General features: G+C 42.0%; 1 protein-coding gene across 1 annotated transcript in view; it reads left to right on the forward strand.

The window, feature by feature from the left end:
• The window catches only part of LOC124798039 (secretin receptor-like), a 182582-nt gene that overhangs the window by 129299 nt on the left and 34873 nt on the right, over window positions 1–18410 (forward strand). The window contains exons 6-8 of the mRNA XM_047261298.1: window positions 4142–4236; window positions 5424–5589; window positions 10763–10925. Coding sequence (XP_047117254.1) covers window positions 4142–4236; window positions 5424–5589; window positions 10763–10925 — 424 coding nt within the window. The remainder of the gene's footprint in view (window positions 1–4141; window positions 4237–5423; window positions 5590–10762; window positions 10926–18410) is intronic.

Raw genomic sequence — 18410 nt, forward strand, 5'->3', positions numbered from 1 at the left:
ATGTAGAGGTAATTTCGGGAGTACCGCAAGGAAGCGTGATAGGACCTTTATTGTTTACAATATACATAAATGACTTAGTTGACAACATCGGTAGCTCCGTGAGGCTATTTGCAGATGACACGGTTGTCTACAAGAAAGTAGCAACATCAGAAGACTCGTACGTACTCCAGGAAGACCTGCAGAGGATTAATGCATGGTGCGACAGCTGGCAGCTTTCCCTAAACGTAGATATATGTAATATAATGCGCATACATAGGGGCAGAAATCCATTCCAGTACGATTATGCCATAGGTGGTAAATCATTGGAAGCGATAACGACCGTAAAATACTTAGGAGTTACTATCCGGAGCGATCTGAAGTGGAATGATCACATATAACAAATAGTGGGAAAAGCAGGCGCCAGGTTGAGATTCATAGGAAGAATTCTAAGAAAATGTGACTCATCGACGAAAGAAGTAGCTTACAAAACGCTTGTTCGTCCGATTCTTGAGTATTGCTCATCAGTATGGGACCCTTACCAGGTTGGATTAATAGAAGAGATAGACATGATCCAGCGAAAAGCAGCGCGATTCGTCATGGGGACATTTAGTCAGCGCGAGAGCGTTACGGAGATGCTGAACAAGCTCCAGTGGCGGACACTTCAAGAAAGGCGTTACGCAATACGGAGAGGTTTATTATCGAAATTACGAGAGAGCACACTCCGGGAAGAGATGGGCAACATATTACTACCGCCCACATATATCTCGCGTAATGATCACAACGAAAAGATCCGAGAAATTAGAGCAAATACGGAGACTTACAAGCAGTCGTTCTTCCCACGCACAATTCGTGAATGGAACAGGGAAGGGGGGATCAGATAGTGGTACAATAAGTACCCTCCGCCACACACCGTAAGGTGGCTCGCGGAGTATAGATGTAGATGTAGATGTAGAAGTAACTTCGCAAACAGTGCACGATGACAATAGTTCAGCTAGTTCAGCAAAATCTTATTTTTAGACTAATTACATAAATTAAGCATTGATACATATTTCCTATTGAATAGTATGTATAGAAGTGATTATTTCACTGAAAACTAATATATCTGTAAAGAATGGACGTTCATTGATAATGACAATAATTTCACATTTTCTTACTTCCAAGTTTTATGAGTCCTCATGGCACAATATTGCAACGTACTATCCATCTTCTGGCTATTATATGACTATTCGATTGCAGAGCACCCACTGGAAGCAGAAAAGTCCATAAATTATCTTCAAGTATGCGTACCGAGCTGTTTAAAGCAGAACGACCACATAAAACTAATCGCAGAAAAGGAAAATTGGAGATTGAGACTCATTGGAACAATCCTGAGGAAATTTAGTCCATCAATAAAGGAAATAGCTTTAAAAAAATCCTCGTTCCACCAATACTGGAATATTACTCGTCACTTTGGCATCAACAACATATAGGTTTGATAGAGGGAATAGAGAAGATCCGAAGAAGAGCTGCGTTTTTCGTTACATGTCCATTTAATAAGCACTAAAGCATCACAGAGATAATCAACCAACTCCAAACATTGCAAAAGAGGCGTTGCGTACTACAGTCTGGTTTACTCTTCAAGTTCCTAGAGCATGCCTTCCTAGAAGAGTCAACAACTATACCGTTTCCTCCGACGTACACTATGTGATAAGGATGCGGACACCAGGCTGAAAATGACTTACAAGTTCGTGGCGCCTTCCATCGGTAATGCTGGAATTCAGTATGGTGTTGGCCCACCCTTAGCCTTGATGACAGCTTCCTCTTTCGCAGGCATATATTCAGTCAGATGTAGGAAGGTTTCGTGGGGAATGGCAGACCATTCTTCACGGAATATTGCAGTTAGGAGAGGTATCGATGTCGGTCGGTGAGACCTGGCACGACGTCGGTGTTCCAAAACATCCCAAAAGTGTTCTATAGGATTCAGGTCAGGACCCTGTGCAGGTCGGTCCATAACAGGTACATTATTGTGTAACCGCTCCGCCACAGGCCGTGCATTATGAACAGGTGCTCGATCGTGTTGAAAGATACAATCGCCATCCCCGAATTTCTCTTGAACAGTGGGAAGCAAGAAGTGTGCTGTGTTAGTGCCATGCAAAACAACACGGGGTGCAAGCACCCTCCATGAAAAACACGAACACACCATAACACCACCGCCTCCGAATTTTGCTTTTGGTACTTCACACGCTGGCAGATGACGTTCACCGGGGATTCTCCACCGGATCGCCACATTGTGTACCGCGATTAGGCACTCCACACAGCGTTTTACCACCGTTCAATCGTCCAATGTTTACACTCCTTCACCAATCGAGGCGTCGTTGATATTTACTGGCATGATGTGTGGCTTATGAGCAGCCGCCTAACTGCCATAGTACTTGCAGTGGACCCTGATGCAGTTTGGAATTCCTGTGTGATGGGCTGCATATATGCCTGCCATTACCCATCACGACCCTCTTCAACTATCGGCGCTCTCTGTTAGTCAACAGACGAGGTCGGCCCGTACGCTTTTGTGCTGTACGTGTCCTTTCACGTTTCCTCTTCACTATCATATCGGAAACAGAGGACCTAGGGATGTTTAGGAGTGTGGAAATCTTGCGTACAAACGTATGACACAAGTGACATCCAATCACCTGATCACGTTCGAAGTTGTGAGTTGTGCAGAGCGCCCCATTCTGCCCTCTCGTGATGTCTGATATGGAGTGCCTGGCACTAGGTGGCAGCACAATGCTCCTAATATGAAAAAAGATTTTTTGGGCGGGTGTCGGCATACTTTTGTTCACATAGTGTATATCTCACGGAAAGACCAGGAAGATAAAGTTATGTCGATTCAACCTATACGGACGGTTGACGGCACGCGCTATTCCCGCGGACTATTTGAGGCTGAAATGGGAAAGGGGGAAGCGATAGTAATACACAAATTACCCTTCGCCTTGTATTGCAAGGTCACATCACATACAGGACACTGACCGACATCTTTCTTTTTTGCTTTCGAAGTTCTTATTCCACACAGTGTACTTTCTTATCAACAGGCATTATTTCTCAGGTGACCTACAAAAACACGAGCACTGTGGGTACTGCAACGTTGCCAGTTTTCGCACATTGACTTTGCTCAGGCAAAATACACTTTGACACTGCTTTAGCGTTTTAGGAGAAATATTTATTTAAGGTCCTCGTTCTTAATTTTTGTGTACTTGAAATCTATTAGGAGATCCGTCAAGATTAACCTGGCCGTTGATTGCTGCAGTCTGGGCGGGATAATATTCACTTTCAACATGGTCGGTAACAACAACATGAACTGCCTTTTGCATTACTGCTGAATTATGCTCGTTAAATCGTAAGATTTAATCCCACGTTCTGTGAACCTATTAACCGGATTACAGGCTGTAACTACTATGAACTGAACAATGCTCAATAGATGATAAGGTCATCAACCTGCACCAGTTCAAAGGTGCTTTTATCTCATTTAATAGGGTTAAAAAGAATGAGACATGATCAAACAGGGACTGTGAAACGCGTATTGTCAAAGGTACTCACGTATAACAAAATATAACGAAATTACTTACATGCTTTTCCACAAGTACTCACTGTGATTGTCTTGAAGATTGTTTTCTTCTAAACGATGAAACCTTTTTAGAAACACTGTACGCTGACAGTCAACGGTGATTTTAAAAGCATTTCATTATGCAGAAGTTACACTGAGGCTGTGGACTGATAGTGAATAAAGCCTTGAGGATTATAACACGTCAAGCAATGTACACGACAATGAAGTAATGCATACTGAACTAGGGGCATTGGCTTTACTTGAGGAGCTATCCGTAGAAGTATTCGTACCTTCATTCTGTCTAGAAGTATGAATTTGCTATTGATATCGTGTATTGCTTGTTTCCCATATTACTGTTTTTGTTCTCTCTACTGCTCTTTCAACAATAATTCCTCCTGTGCTGCTCCAAAATGCAGGCACTATATTTCGGTCTACTACTGAATTACGTAGTTCCTGTATTGGTGTATGTTCTGAATAATGTAATGAAGCTCAGTTCATTCAACATATTACTAGAGATGAAATTTTAGTGACTAGTGACAAACAATAGTATTGTGAGAAAAGCGATAACCTTCGTTTTATTTACAGACGTTCCTCCCTGTTGTAACAGACGTTTCAAGAGCTGGGTATAGTATATCTCTGGTGTCACTTATCTTCGCATTCACCATTTTGGCTGCGATCAGGTATGTTACTGTATTTAAGTTGAAATAATTAAAACTACGTACTGCGGAAGGGCTAAGCGGGATTGGCTATGTATCATAATATATATTCGACACAACTGGTGTAATTCTATTTCCATGTGGAGGTTCATATAGTGAAGATAAATATGATTGTAATATACTTGCTTACACGGCAATCTTCAGTGGCAGATGTTGTAATAAATTACGACTTTTTTTAGTTAAGCTCACTGCTATTAAAGAGTATTTTTGCACCAGACACATTGCACTTTTATTTAAAAAGCATCTTCTGTGGTAGTTTTGGAAATATGGACACATGCCATGTCTGTACATTTTGGTCTTTAGAGATTAAAAGCATTACTTCCTTATGACGTTTATGTACAATTTTCAAGCGACGTTTTTGCCCCATGTTTCTACGAACTTCTTCTAACATCCACTTTTTCCTTCGTTGTTAGCGGAGGCTGTGGTACAAAGAAACATGGTCTCAAATTCACTCTTGGCAATTTGTCGGCTGTTTTTAAATCACTTTTTCTTATGTTGGATTAGCGTTCTTTTTCCCTCACTTTACATCTTATTCTAAAACTTCACTTCAGTTCTATTTTCTTGTGAAGTTTTATAGTGTAATTTGAAGTGGAAATAACGCCAACGGAGCGTAAGAGAAAGTAGTTTCAGGAAAGGTGAACATTTTCCAAAGGTGAATGTGAAGCCAAGTTTCTTTCGACCTCAATCTCCACTAACATCAAAGGCAACAGAAGAAGTTTGCAGAGTAAGTAGATCTGAGGCAAAAACACCGGAAGCAAACTGTAAGATAACTTCATGAAAACTGCTGTTTCTGACCTAAAAAGACCTTTAATGTACAGACATTATTTATCCATATTTCCAGTATGACCACGGAGGACGCTACGTAAATGAATTCTAAACGCGTCTGTTGTAAAAGAACTCTTTAACTACAATGTACTTAAGATGGAACATTCAATAATAATTAAATATTATTGTGGTTATAAGAATGTTGTATCATGTCATCGGTTTGTTGTCTTTCATTGACAGTGGGATTATTTCTATAATAAAGTGAAACTATCACTTAAATTGTAGTATTTTTATGTATTACTGAACGAAACACAGTGCTGGAAAGAAAACATTTTTAATTTGCTAATAATTCGCCATTAATTGATTTCTATCTTTGTCCATTGCAGGACGTTACGGTGCCCACGTAATATTTTACATATGCATCTATTTGCCTCATTTATTATGAGAGCATTTGTTACAATACTTAAAGATTCACTCTTCGTTCTTTCTATTGGTCTCCCAAGTAATCTTGTGCAAAGAAGTGGCAAATATTACTTCAACGTACCTGCAGAGGTATGTATTATTGATTTGCAGCATCCTATAGTAATATATTGCCTTACAAGAGACAGTTTATTGCTCACATTTCACAGCCATTATTACCAATCTCAAGAGTGTTTTGAAATTTTAAGAGTATTAGTCTTAATTTCTGTAGTGTAATTTATTTTAACAACGATAGAAAATACAGAATACGTTCCTAAAAGCTATAACATATATGAAATGTTAATATAAGTTAAGGTATTGTGTGGAGCAAAAGTAACAATAAAATGTATTGAATATGTATTCCTCTTCAATTTCCTCTTTAATGAAATTACTTTCTTCATTCTAGTGCCAGGTAAATTCAGTACGAAAGTTTACTATGCTTCTTCGCCTTATACATGCTAATACGTATGAGCTTTCGTCCCAGAAAATTCAAATACCTGAGAAACCCATACACTCTGACCTAAGCTAGAACATCTAGAATTACCTTGAGCATATCAGATGCTATACGCCAGTGGTTCGTTGATACTTAAAAATGTAGACATTTATTGAAGCCCCAGTTTGATATGCAGCTTGAATTTATCCAATCCACTGAAAATACGTGTTTACTAACTGTTTACCATTTCAATTTAAAAGTCACATAGAAGAACTATAGAGTCCAGTCATTAAATGCAACTTATGTTTCTGAAGGAACACGTAATAAATAAAATGATAATTGATGGATAGCGACAGAATGAAGGAAATATTGCGGTTTGTCTAAAATACGTGTGGAGAATTTGTTGAAATAGATCAGTAGTTCACAATGTGACATTAAAAATCTTTGTAATGATGTTAGCTCTCAAAAACGGATAAGAGTTGACTACAGTGAGTGAATTAGTTTTATCGTGTTATCAAATAATATTGTCATTACCTCTGCAAATTGTAATTAGTGATAGAGATTTCCTCTTGAGTTAGAATACCAGCATTAAAGGATTACTCCGTTATATTTAATATTTTTGTGTTTTTTTTAATTAATTTCATATCAAATTCATTCCAACTTAGGTAGATTAGGTTTATTTATGATTTCTCTAGAAAAGACATAAAAGAAGCTAGTTTACAGGTTATGTAAATGGTACCTATTGAAATAAGTGGACCCTAAATAGAAAATAAACTAAAATCGCTTAGTAGTGGAAAGTCATCTGAACCATATCAAGTACACTCCTGGAAATGGAAAAAAGAACACATTGACACCGGTGTGTCAGACCCACCATACTTGCTCCGGACACTGCGAGAGGGCTGTACAAGCAATGATCACACGCACGGCACAGCGGACACACCAGGAACCGCGGTGTTGGCAGTCGAATGGCGCTAGCTGCGCAGCATTTGTCCACCGCCGCCGTCAGTGTCAGCCAGTTTGCCGTGGCATACGGAGCTCCATCGCAGTCTTTAACACTGGTAGCATGCCGCGACAGCGTGGACGTGAACCGTATGTGCAGTTGACGGACTTTGAGCGAGGGCGTATAGTGGGCATGCGGGAGGCCGGGTGGACGTACCGCCGAATTGCTCAACACGTGGGGCGTGAGGTCTCCACAGTACATCGATGTTGTCGCCAGTGGTCGGCGGAAGGCGCACGTGCCCGTCGACCTGGGACCGGACCGCAGCGACGCACGGATGCACGCCAAGACCATAGGATCCTACGCAGTGCCGTAGGGGACCGCACCGCCACTTCCCAGCAAATTAGGGACACTGTTGCTCCTGGGGTATCGGCGAGGACCATTCGCAACCGTCTCCATGAAGCTGGGCTACGGTCCCGCACACCGTTAGGCCGTCTTCCGCTCACGCCCCAACATCGTGCAGCCCGCCTCCAGTGGTGTCGCGACAGGCGTGAATGGAGGGACGAATGGAGACGTGTCGTCTTCAGCGATGAGAGTCGCTTCTGCCTTGGTGCCAATGATGGTCGTATGCATGTTTGGCGCCGTGCAGGTGAGCGCCACAATCAGGACTGCATACGACCGAGGCACACAGGGCCAACACCCGGCATCATGGTGTGGCGAGCGATCTCCTACACTGGCCGTACACCACTGGTGATCGTCGAGGGGACACTGAATGGTGCACGGTACAACCAAACCGTCATCGAAACCATCGTTCTACCATTCCTAGACCGGCAAGGGAACTTGCTGTTCCAACAGGACAATGCACGTCCGCATGTATCCCGTGCCACCCAACGTGCTCTAGAAGGTGTAAGTCAACTACCCTGGCCAGCAAGATCTCCGGATCTGTCCCCCATTGAGCATGTTTGGGACTGGATGAAGCGTCGTCTCACGCGGTCTGCACGTCCAGCACGAACGCTGGTCCAACTGAGGCGCCAGGTGGAAATGGCATAGCAAGCCGTTCCACAGGACTACATCCAGCACCTCTACGATCGTCTCCATGGGAGAATAGCAGCCTGCATTGCTGCGAAAGGTGGATATACACTGTACTAGTGCCGACATTGTGCATGCTCTGTTGCCTGTGTCTATGTGCCTGTGGTTCTGTCAGTGTGATCATGTGATGTATCTGACCCCAGGAATGTGTCAATAAAATTTCCCCTTCCTGGGACAATGAATTCACGGTGTTCTTATTTCAATTTCCAGGAGTGTATTTATTATTATTTTTGTTTAAAATATTAGTACTCTTGGCAGCAATAAAAAATTTCAATTTGTGTATTACTGCTTCCTAAGCAATTAGCACCTATGTACGACAGCATCGTTACAGACCTTGCTTGCTAATGAAGCCCAAGTACACGTCTGACCATAACACGAACGATACTAAGTGTAGCTCAGATCGTGGTTACTAAGGAATCTGTGCCTAACTACACTGTTCGCTACACCATCGTTACTATGTGTAACAGGCTGATAGTGAAATGTAGGTGAAGGCGTGGCTTTTAACGTTTAAAACTATCATAAGACTAATGTCTCTCAGTTTCACTATAGTTCGATCACATCATAGGCGAAAAATCTTTGGAGACATATTCTAGAAGGATTGTGAGAAATTGTTTCCTTCTCTATGTGCATCACTTTACCTAACGAATGGAAAAAATACAGATTATGTTCATTGATTTTTTTTGTTTGAGGCCGAACATCTCCCGTGCAAAAATCATCATAGATTCTCAAACAGATATGGCGAAACGCAGCTTACGCTGCTCGTCCATGGAGTTCGGAGCGCCTAGAGTAGTAGACAAGTCGCCAGGCTCATGCCGCGTTCCTCATCTCTGGGAAGGCATTCCTAACTGTTCCACACTATGGTTTAGTGAACTAAATACGGATTTACTGTGTGTAGGACCATATTTAATTTATAACTTCCTTGCAGAACGAACTCAGCATAGAGGTCGTACTGCGGTTTACGAACGATCACTCTTCTCAACCATCAGTCACGAGTGGAACAGGGAAAGGGTGAAAAGTTAGTTGTACCAGAAGCACCACATACCGGAAGGTTGAACTGAAGAGTAGAAATGTAGATCTACTTTTTCTTCTACACTTCATGGGTTAGGCGTTTCTGCCCGTTACAGCTTCATGGTTCTCTTCAGCGTGACCTGTGTCGTCGTCTGCCTCTTCTTCCTCTCACTATGAAATTCAACACAACCTTGGTTAATCTGGTATTTACCATTCATTGTAAATTGTCAGTCGAGTTCCAACTGTTTCTTAATATTTTGTTACGCACTGACCCTGAATTCAATTCTTTCCCAATATCTTAAATCCTTATCCTATAGAATACATATTGGTATGTCGTTTAACACTCTATTGATTCAATTTTACTGAGATGCTACTGATTTCGCACTCAGGTTTCGTTCCCATACATCAGTGTGGGTAAAGCAATTATTTTCTGAAATTTCATTTTCGATTCTTTCCTGACTTTATTTTTAGAAGTTCTTTGAATTGATCCACACGCAGCTTCAAATTTACTAACATTCTTGCTCAACGTCGTTATGTTGCAACGAAGATATTTAAAATTCTATGCTTGTTTTAAAATATTGCTTCCCAGAAAAAAATATTTGGTGTGACTAGATTCGTTCCCCTGAAAGACATGATCTTGTTTTATTAACTGGGATTTTAAAACAGAGATTTACATAGACTGTTTAAAAATACATTAACTCCGCTAACTGTGTCTCATTTATTTGGACAGAACAATGTTTGAACATGTTTTATAGTTGTAGATACGACTGTTACACAATTTCTGTGTGTGTCATCACTTGTTGGTCATTCACCGATTACTGACCAGAGCAATACAAAATTGGGTACATTAGTTTCTGATGCTCATGCCACATGTGAAAGAAACTAACACTTTATAACGAAAGTAAAATCATATTTGGTCTACATTAATCAGGTTACTATATTGTAACTGAAATTCACCGATGGAGCAGGATTGGTGTTCAGATGTGTAGTTCCGATACAGACGTGGCATGTTGCTGACGAACCTACATAGATCTGAAGATGATAGAGGAAGACCAAAAGTAGTCTTATTGCAAAATGTATGCAGCTAAGGCTGTGATACGAGCGACGTGCAATTTTTTTTAAATTTCAGTACAGCTGTTAAATTCCTCTCACGACAAATATGTCAGCTACTGCAATGGAAAAAAGTTCTCCAGAAGAACGGATATCAGACTGAATAAAAGCTTTGCTTTAAAATTTGCAAGAGAATATATATTAATGGCTAAATGGTCAAGAATTTAAGAGATGCAAATGTTGTACCTCTCAGGTGCCCAAGAACTGTAAAAATGTTCCAAATATGTATGGAACTCTGCGAGAATAACCATCTCAAGACAGGTAGATGAAGACCCAAAGCAAACTAGTATCAATTGAAATTAAGAAGTAGTGCATTGATACCGGCTCACTATAATTCAGTCTATGAAATCTGTAGAATTACGAAGCCTCTCGAAGGTGCACATAATTTTTGTAGTGATCCACTCTTCCTAAAATGTGAGTTTCTGTGAATTACTAGAGGAGAAAACAAGGAAACAAATTAAAATTGGGTTTTCATTGTGCCTCTAAATAGCTGAAGTACATCCAAATTCAGTGTCTAAAATATGTTACAGACACATGCTTTTTTAAAAAATATAAAATTTAAAATTTAGTTTAATTATATTTGCAAATGCAGTGGTATGAGTTTTGGAGTATAGTATATATCTATTTACAGAGCAGAAATGTTATTTATTGTATTCAACGTATATTACATGATTTTTGTTTCATTCCAGGGAAATATTTGGGACTGCAAGCTCGTTTTCAGCATTTGGCAATATTTCATAATGGCAAATTATAGCTGGATATTGATGGAAGCTCTCTATCTACATAATTTAATTTTCAATGCACTATTTTCTGACAGAAGTGGTATTGAACTCTACATCATTTTAGGTTGGGGTATGTACAGACATATGAACGTTACATACTATTGTAAAGAATAGAGACATATTAAATTTAAGATGCGCCACAACAAAGCTCTAAATTCATTATATGAATTTGATACCATGCTTGGCCACTAACACAAATCTTCCCAGAACTTATTAATTATCTGTGTGATTTTTCAGTGTTTTAATTGTAATTGCTGTGCCATTCTAAAAAATTTTATTAAAGGACTTCGACATTGTGCAGTAGCTGAATCAGTTTTTTATGAAATGATTATGATAGAAGACGAATTTATACTAATGTTGATTCTGTCAACGGACTGTTCTAAAAGCAATCCGCTTGTAATATGAATATTCGGTCATTGATCTTCCCTATAACTTTGTAATTAGAGGTAACGTGATAGATTTCCCTTGCATATGAAATTATGTAATAATCAGTGCAATAGTTATACAAATGAGAGCTGAGAATGAGCGACACGAATTTAAAGACGCTGAGCCTCGACAGCTGAACTGGAATCTTCACGGGCTATGCTTCATTTGTAACTAAAATTATTTAGCTGGTAAAAAATGCCTGTGTCTATTTAGTTACAAGAACACAGGCAGTAATTCAAGGGTTGGTCAAAGTTCTACCATCCCAAAGTCTAAAATTATGGAATTAACTTCCTGTTCGTTTGCAGATACGGTTATGCAGTCCTGGAACACTCTGATATCCCTGTGCAACAGAATCCTAGCAAGCTGCTAGAGGATCCAAATAAAAGGGTGCAGCCTGTCTCCATTTCATAGTGCGGTCATTAATTCTCGACATCAGCGGAAATTTTGCAGCTGTGTTCGTCTAAACTAGAGCCCCAAAGAAAAATAATTATTAACAGATGATACTCCACTTTGACACCTACCTGCGCCATTTTGGTGTACTCCATGAAGGAACGTGCCAGAGTATTATAGCGCCCATATTTCAGTGTCTACCTTTACTGCAGAAATGCATCTGAACGTGTACAGAAAACATATGGCGTGATTTTAGTTTTTCGTGGTGACGTTTAAAAAAATAAGTGAACGTCGTAGTTGCTGAAATTAAACGAGACTGAATTCAAAACAGATTAAGGAAAGAATACTGTGAAATGAGTCAGTACAAAGATAAATGAAATCATGAGGACGAACCTATTTAGAACGAAAATATATGTGAGTGTTTTCAGAATTATGAGCTTTAGTCGTTGTAGATCCTTGAATGTAACGACTGTAATGAATAATTTCATGGAACGATTGTTTTCATTCCACGAATAAGCTGAAGTAGATAGACCTACAATCTGTGATATACGTTAAGCAATGTGTGCACAACACATCTGAAATTCAAGAAAAAGGAAGATAGTGTTTAAAGTCGTGTCGACAACGAAGGTCGTAACAGACGGAGCGCAGGAAGGGATGGCGAAGGAAATCGGCCGTGCCCTTTCAAAACAACCATACCAACATTTGCCTTAGGCAATTCAGCGGAATCAAGGCAAACATAAATCAGCATATATTGTCAGAAAGTGGTGCCACACAGCTCTTATATTTTTGAAAAATGTCATACTACCGTCTTGAGCTTCTTGTAAAATATTTTATCCACCGAACCATATTAGTTGTCTGACTATCATCAGGTTCTATAAAGTATTCACAGCATCATGTTTGGTGAAATATAAAATCGTTATGTTCAGGTGATAAAAACATAAATAATACACCGTTACCATATGGTAATATAAATTCCTTCTTCAGTCTATAAATCAAGCACAACTTTTACAGATTGACGATGTAATTTATAATACGATATGATAACAATCTACTATTCATGAATATATCACAAGACGGTAACGATTTTATATTTCGCGTAACATTATGCTACGAATACTTTTATGACGATGATGGTCAGACGTCTGACACTGGTTGTATCAATAAAGTGTTTGACCAGTAGCTCAAGACGGTAATACGACATTTTTCAAATCATGCATCTCGATGGCCGGACGCGGCTTTGAACCGTCGTCCTCCCGAGTGCGAGTCCAATGTGCGAACCACTGCTCTTTCTTGTTGTGGTGGAAATCAATGAAACAGGTGACAGAAGACCACAACTGAACTCACTGTGCAAATCTGTCACGTATGTGTCTTCCTAAGAGACTGAAAAGTACGTCATGTAAGTATTTCGGCATTACCACGGTCCCAGTTTATCAGAATTCGTTTTCAATCCGCTACGGAGTATGCTTAGTATTGAAACTTCCTAGCAGAACCAGGAGTCGAAATATACAGCATTGCCTCTCGCAGGTAACGTTCCTAGCTACTAAGCTATCCACGCACGTCTCGCAACCCGCCCCCAGAGGTTCGCTTCGAGCGTTAACTCTCTCCTAATTTCCAAAAGGGTTGCCACTTACCGAAAGGATAGTTCTCATTCCGCCATCTTTTAAGACGATGACATCTTGGACCATGGACGTAATCGTTCATTCTGCATTGGTTACACGCTGTTATAAAATTGGTTTTTAAGGTATATAGTGGACTGGTACCCTAAACTCCACCATCGTTTTAACCGACTGAGTTGGGCTGATTCACAGAAGCCATAGTGAGACCCGAACGAGATCGGGCGGTGGCCAAGGCAATGGACACAATTCGGGAATTCTTTATTGGTCCATCACGAACAGGGGACATCGACTGGTTAAGTAATTGTCAATGTCAATGTATTTCACCAACAGCCATGTAACTTAAAATGTTATTGTGTAAGCGTAGGCTTCCGCGGCCGTTGTCTTCTTCAATAAAATTCTTCAGGGTATCAGACCGCATCATCATAATTTAAAATGCGCCAACGTTTCGGCCAGCGTTGCAGCTAGCCTTCATCAGGGCCTTACGTTAACTGCTAAATAAACACAGTTGGTTCCTTAAATAGCTGCACGAGAAAACCGTGTCGTTACTTGATTGGCTGTAAAAGGAGGAGGAGGAGGGGTGAAAGGTATGCTTTATTGGTGTTTCCTTTATTATCTGTCATTGGCTGAAATAGCTGTTTTCTATTGGTCTTTATATTAATCCACCCCATTGGAGGAGACGGACGAATAGCGAACAGGAGATGGCTGTGACGTCACACTGTTTCCATGCTGTCCAGAAGCCGGCTGCGGCGTGCCATTGCTTTGTGTGCTCGCGACCACTACTGCGGCTCTCCGCGTGTCTGCATGGGCCGCCACGGCTCTGCCGCTGCTCCGTAGCCCTGCTATTGCAGGCAGCCAAGACCTCGGAAGCTTGTACCCGTCCTCTCTATTCATGTTGGCGGGTCTTTTGGCTATTTCTATCGCCTCTCTAATCTTTCTTTTGAAAGTGAGAGGCTGTTTCGCCAGGACGCGGGCTTCTTGAAAAAATATTGGTTTCCCGCACTCGTCTCGGTGTTCCGCCACTGCTGACTTAGTGTGTTGTTTCAGGCGGATATATCTTTCATGTTCCGAGAGCCTTGTGCTAATCGGACGTCCCGTCTCACCTACGTAGACTAATCCACACGCACAACCAATTTCATACACGCCAGCTGTGTGTAGTTTGTCAACTGCGTCCTTGGTAGAACCGAGCATGTCTGATATTTTGTTTCTGCTTCGGAAAATCGGTTTGATGTCGGCTTTTCGTAGAATTTTGCCAGTACGTTCGGTGACCCCTTGTACATATGGTAACACAGCAATGCTCTGTGCCTCCTTCTCCTCTTCCCTATTAGTCTTCTCCCTTGTCGACATGGTGCTGTCTATCATCAGCTTCCCATAGCCATTAGTTCCGAAGATGGACCTGAGGCGTTCAAGTTCTGTCTTCAGATGTTCTTCGTCGCTTATCCTGTACGCTCTCTTCGTTAGCGTGTGCAGGGCGGACTTCTTCTGCGTGGGGTGATGGTGGGAGGAGGCGTGAAGGTACCTGTTCGTATTGGTTGGTTTCCTGTACACTTTGTGGCCAAGTTTACCATCAGGTTTTCGATAAACTTCCACGTCGAGAAAAGGCAGCACCCTACTCTTCTCTGTTTCCATTGTAAACTGTATTTTCCTGTGCTGTTGGTTAAGGTGCTTGTGGAAGTTCTGTGACTCCTCTTTTCCGTAGGGCCAGATGACGAAAGTATCATCGACATAGCGAAGCCAACAGTTTGGACGTAAAGGTGCGGACTGGAGGGCTGTTTCTTCAAATGCCTCCATGAAAATTTCTGCTGCGATAGACGATAGGGGTGAGCCCATAGCTACACCGTCAGTTTGTTCATAAAATTGACCTCTCCACTTGAAATAGGTGGTCGTCAGACAGTGGCGCACAAGCTCACATATATCAGGTGCCACGCGTTCTTCTAGGATGTTCACAGTATCTGACACTGGGACATTCGTGAATAGGGATTTGACGTCGAAACTAACCATCAGATCTTGGTCCGTAACACGCATTTCCTTTACGAGAGACACGAAGTGAGTGGAATCCTTAACGTAGGACTCGGTTTGATGCACTAGGTGTCGGAGCCTAGGTGCCAGTTCTTTCGCTAGGTAGTAGGTCGGCGAATTTATACTGTTTACTATGGGCCTTGAGGGGAAGTCGGTTTTGTGTACCTTTGGTACACCATATATCCTTGGTGCCTGTGTCAATTGCGGGATGAATCTTCTGGCGTTGTCGAAGTTGATTCTAGAGTGCTTGAGCAGTGCCTGCGTCGTTTTGATTACCTTGGCCGTCGGATCTCCCTGAAGTTTCTTGTAGATAGGTTCTGCGAGAATATCTTCCATTCGTTTGTTGTAATCAGTTGTGTCCAAGACTACAGTGGCGTTGCCCTTATCTGCCTGTACCACTACTAAGTGGGGGTTGTCACTGAGTTCCTTGATGGCATGGTATTCCTCAGCGTTGATGTTTTGCTTCGGTGGCTTTGCTTTATTCAGAACTCTGACCGTTTCCTGCCGGATCTTCTCCGCCTCGGCCTATGGCAGATGACGTACCGAAGCCTCTACGGATTCTATGATATCTTCTTTTGGAACTCGCTTAGGTGCGACTGCGAAATTCATCCCCTTGGCCAGAATTGCTGTGGTTGCTTCGCTCAAGGTGTGGCTGGAGAGGTTGACCACTGTCCGTCGCCTGTCCAGCGTCAAAGTTTCGTCAGTGGCTTTCTGTTGTAGTTTGTCGTACTTTCTCATCTGGCGGTTAGTAATACTATTGCTGGTCCTTGATGCTTGCTGAAAGGTTAACCTGTCGACTTTATCCCAGTCTTCCATCTGAACTTTTCCGGCCAGAAATAGGTGCAGATCACACAAATTCCTATTGTGAGCATCGAGACTTATGCGGATGTGGCGGATCCTTTCCCGTAGCAATGCTTTATTGGCTATAACACAGATATTCCTCGCCTTGTTCGTTTTTATGTGGGACGTCAACCGCAAAGAATACGGCACAACACTCATGTCTCTGCATCTCTTCAAAAAATCAAGGTCATTCAGCAGTTTACATCTTTTAAAACGCAGTGCTTCTAACTTCTTGATGTTTCCGTGGATTTCCTGCCCATACAAGGCTCTCGGAACATGAAAGATATATCCGCCTGAAACAACACACTAAGTCAGCAGTGGCGGAACACCGAGACGAGTGCGGGAAACCAATATTTTTTCAAGAAGCCCGCGTCCTGGCGAAACAGCCTCTCACTTTCAAAAGAAAGATTAGAGAGGCGATAGAAATAGCCAAAAGACCCGCCAACATGAATAGAGAGGACGGGTACAAGCTTCCGAGGTCTTGGCTGCCTGCAATAGCAGGGCTACGGAGCGGCGGCAGAGCCGAGGCGGCCCATGCAGACACGCGGAGAGCCGCAGTAGTGGTCGCGAGCACACAAAGCAATGGCACGCCGCAGCCGGCTTCTGGACAGCATGGAAACAGTGTGACGTCACAGCCATCACCTGTTCGCTATTCGTCCGTCTCCTCCAATGGGGTGGATTAATATAAAGTCCAATAGAAAACAGCTATTTCAGCCAATGACAGAGAATAAAGGAAACACCAATAAAGCATACCTTTCACCCCTCCTCCTCCTCCTTTTACAGCCAATCAAGTAACGACACGGTTTTCTCGTGCAGCTATTTAAGGAACCAGGTGTGTTCATTTAGCAGTTAACGTAAGGCCCTGATGAAGGCTAGCTGCAACGCTGGCCAAAACGTTGGCGCATTTTAAATTATGACGATGCAGTCTGATACCCTGAAGAAGTTTATTGTTAAAATGTTATTGTATTTTATTTTCAAAGCTACCATCTTCAGGCGTTTGGAGAGATACATATGGGGCTTGAAGATGGCATAGTGAAACGTTCAAACTCGTAGCCCTCAACACAAAATAAGATAACAACTTATGTAACGCGGCGACTGGTGAATTTTATTGACATTGATAATCAATTCAGGAAGGGTGGGGACAGAATCCTAGTCCAACTAAACAGATATACACAGATGAGCCAAAACACTTTCATATTGGTCGACATATGAAAGGTAATACAGCATCGATTCTGCGTGGGTTTCATTCTATAAGATCTTGGTAGGTTTCCGTGGTTATGTGGCACCTGACTTTTACACACAGCTCACGTATCACGCGTTTCCCTTAAAGAGCCTGTGTTTTGTGGCCGTCAAACTGGCGCCCGGTCCTAGAAGTGTACCATCGATTTCAGATCAGCCGTATTTAGTAGCCAAGACATTTAACGTGAGTTCGCCATCGTGCTCCGAAAACCACTGTAGCACGAATCTGACCTCGCGAGACTGACTGTTATACTGCTGGAAAATGACGACGCCCTCGATGAAGACATGAAGCGTGAAGGAAAGCAGGTGATACGCAATAATCTTCACGTAGTCCACAGATGTCATGGTGCCTTCGATTACTACTATAGGTACCATGGAAAACGTAGGTGAATGTCACCCACTGCATAGTACAACGTTATTCATAAATACCTGTGGTAAATCAGAAGTGTATATAGAAACTTCAAAGACATACGAGGGGGGTTTAGTAAGTGATGCAACACATTTTTCTCATCGACCTGTTTCGTTTGAAGAATTGCGGAATTGGTTGTGGTATATAGTGGAATATTTCCGCCTCAGCCCCCATAGTTTCACGAAATACCGATAAATGGCGGTGCTATACGTAGCCATCAAAACACCGGTTCGGTGACTAGAGCACCTCTCCAAGTTCCTACTCCAAATACGCAACGCACTGTACTGGCTTAGCGCATCACTAAGGGGAAGCGTGGCAATATATGTAGACAAATCATCCGCTCATAATTGCAACAGGTAATAGTGCGTGCAGATAGGAAACTTAACAAACAGACTGCCCTCCCGGTTAGCCGTTCGGTCTAACCCACGGCTTTCCGGATTGGTTCAAAATGGCTCTGAGCACTATGGGACTTAACATCTGATGTCATCAGACCCCTAAAACTTAGAACTACTTAAACCTAACTAACCGAAGGACATCACACATATCCATGCCCGAGGCAGGATTCGAACTTGCGACCGTACCAGTCGCGCGGTTCCGGTCTGAAGCGCCTAGAACCGCT

The sequence above is a fragment of the Schistocerca piceifrons genome, chromosome 1 (genome assembly GCF_021461385.2).
Source record: "Schistocerca piceifrons isolate TAMUIC-IGC-003096 chromosome 1, iqSchPice1.1, whole genome shotgun sequence".
Lineage (NCBI taxonomy): Eukaryota > Metazoa > Arthropoda > Insecta > Orthoptera > Acrididae > Schistocerca > Schistocerca piceifrons.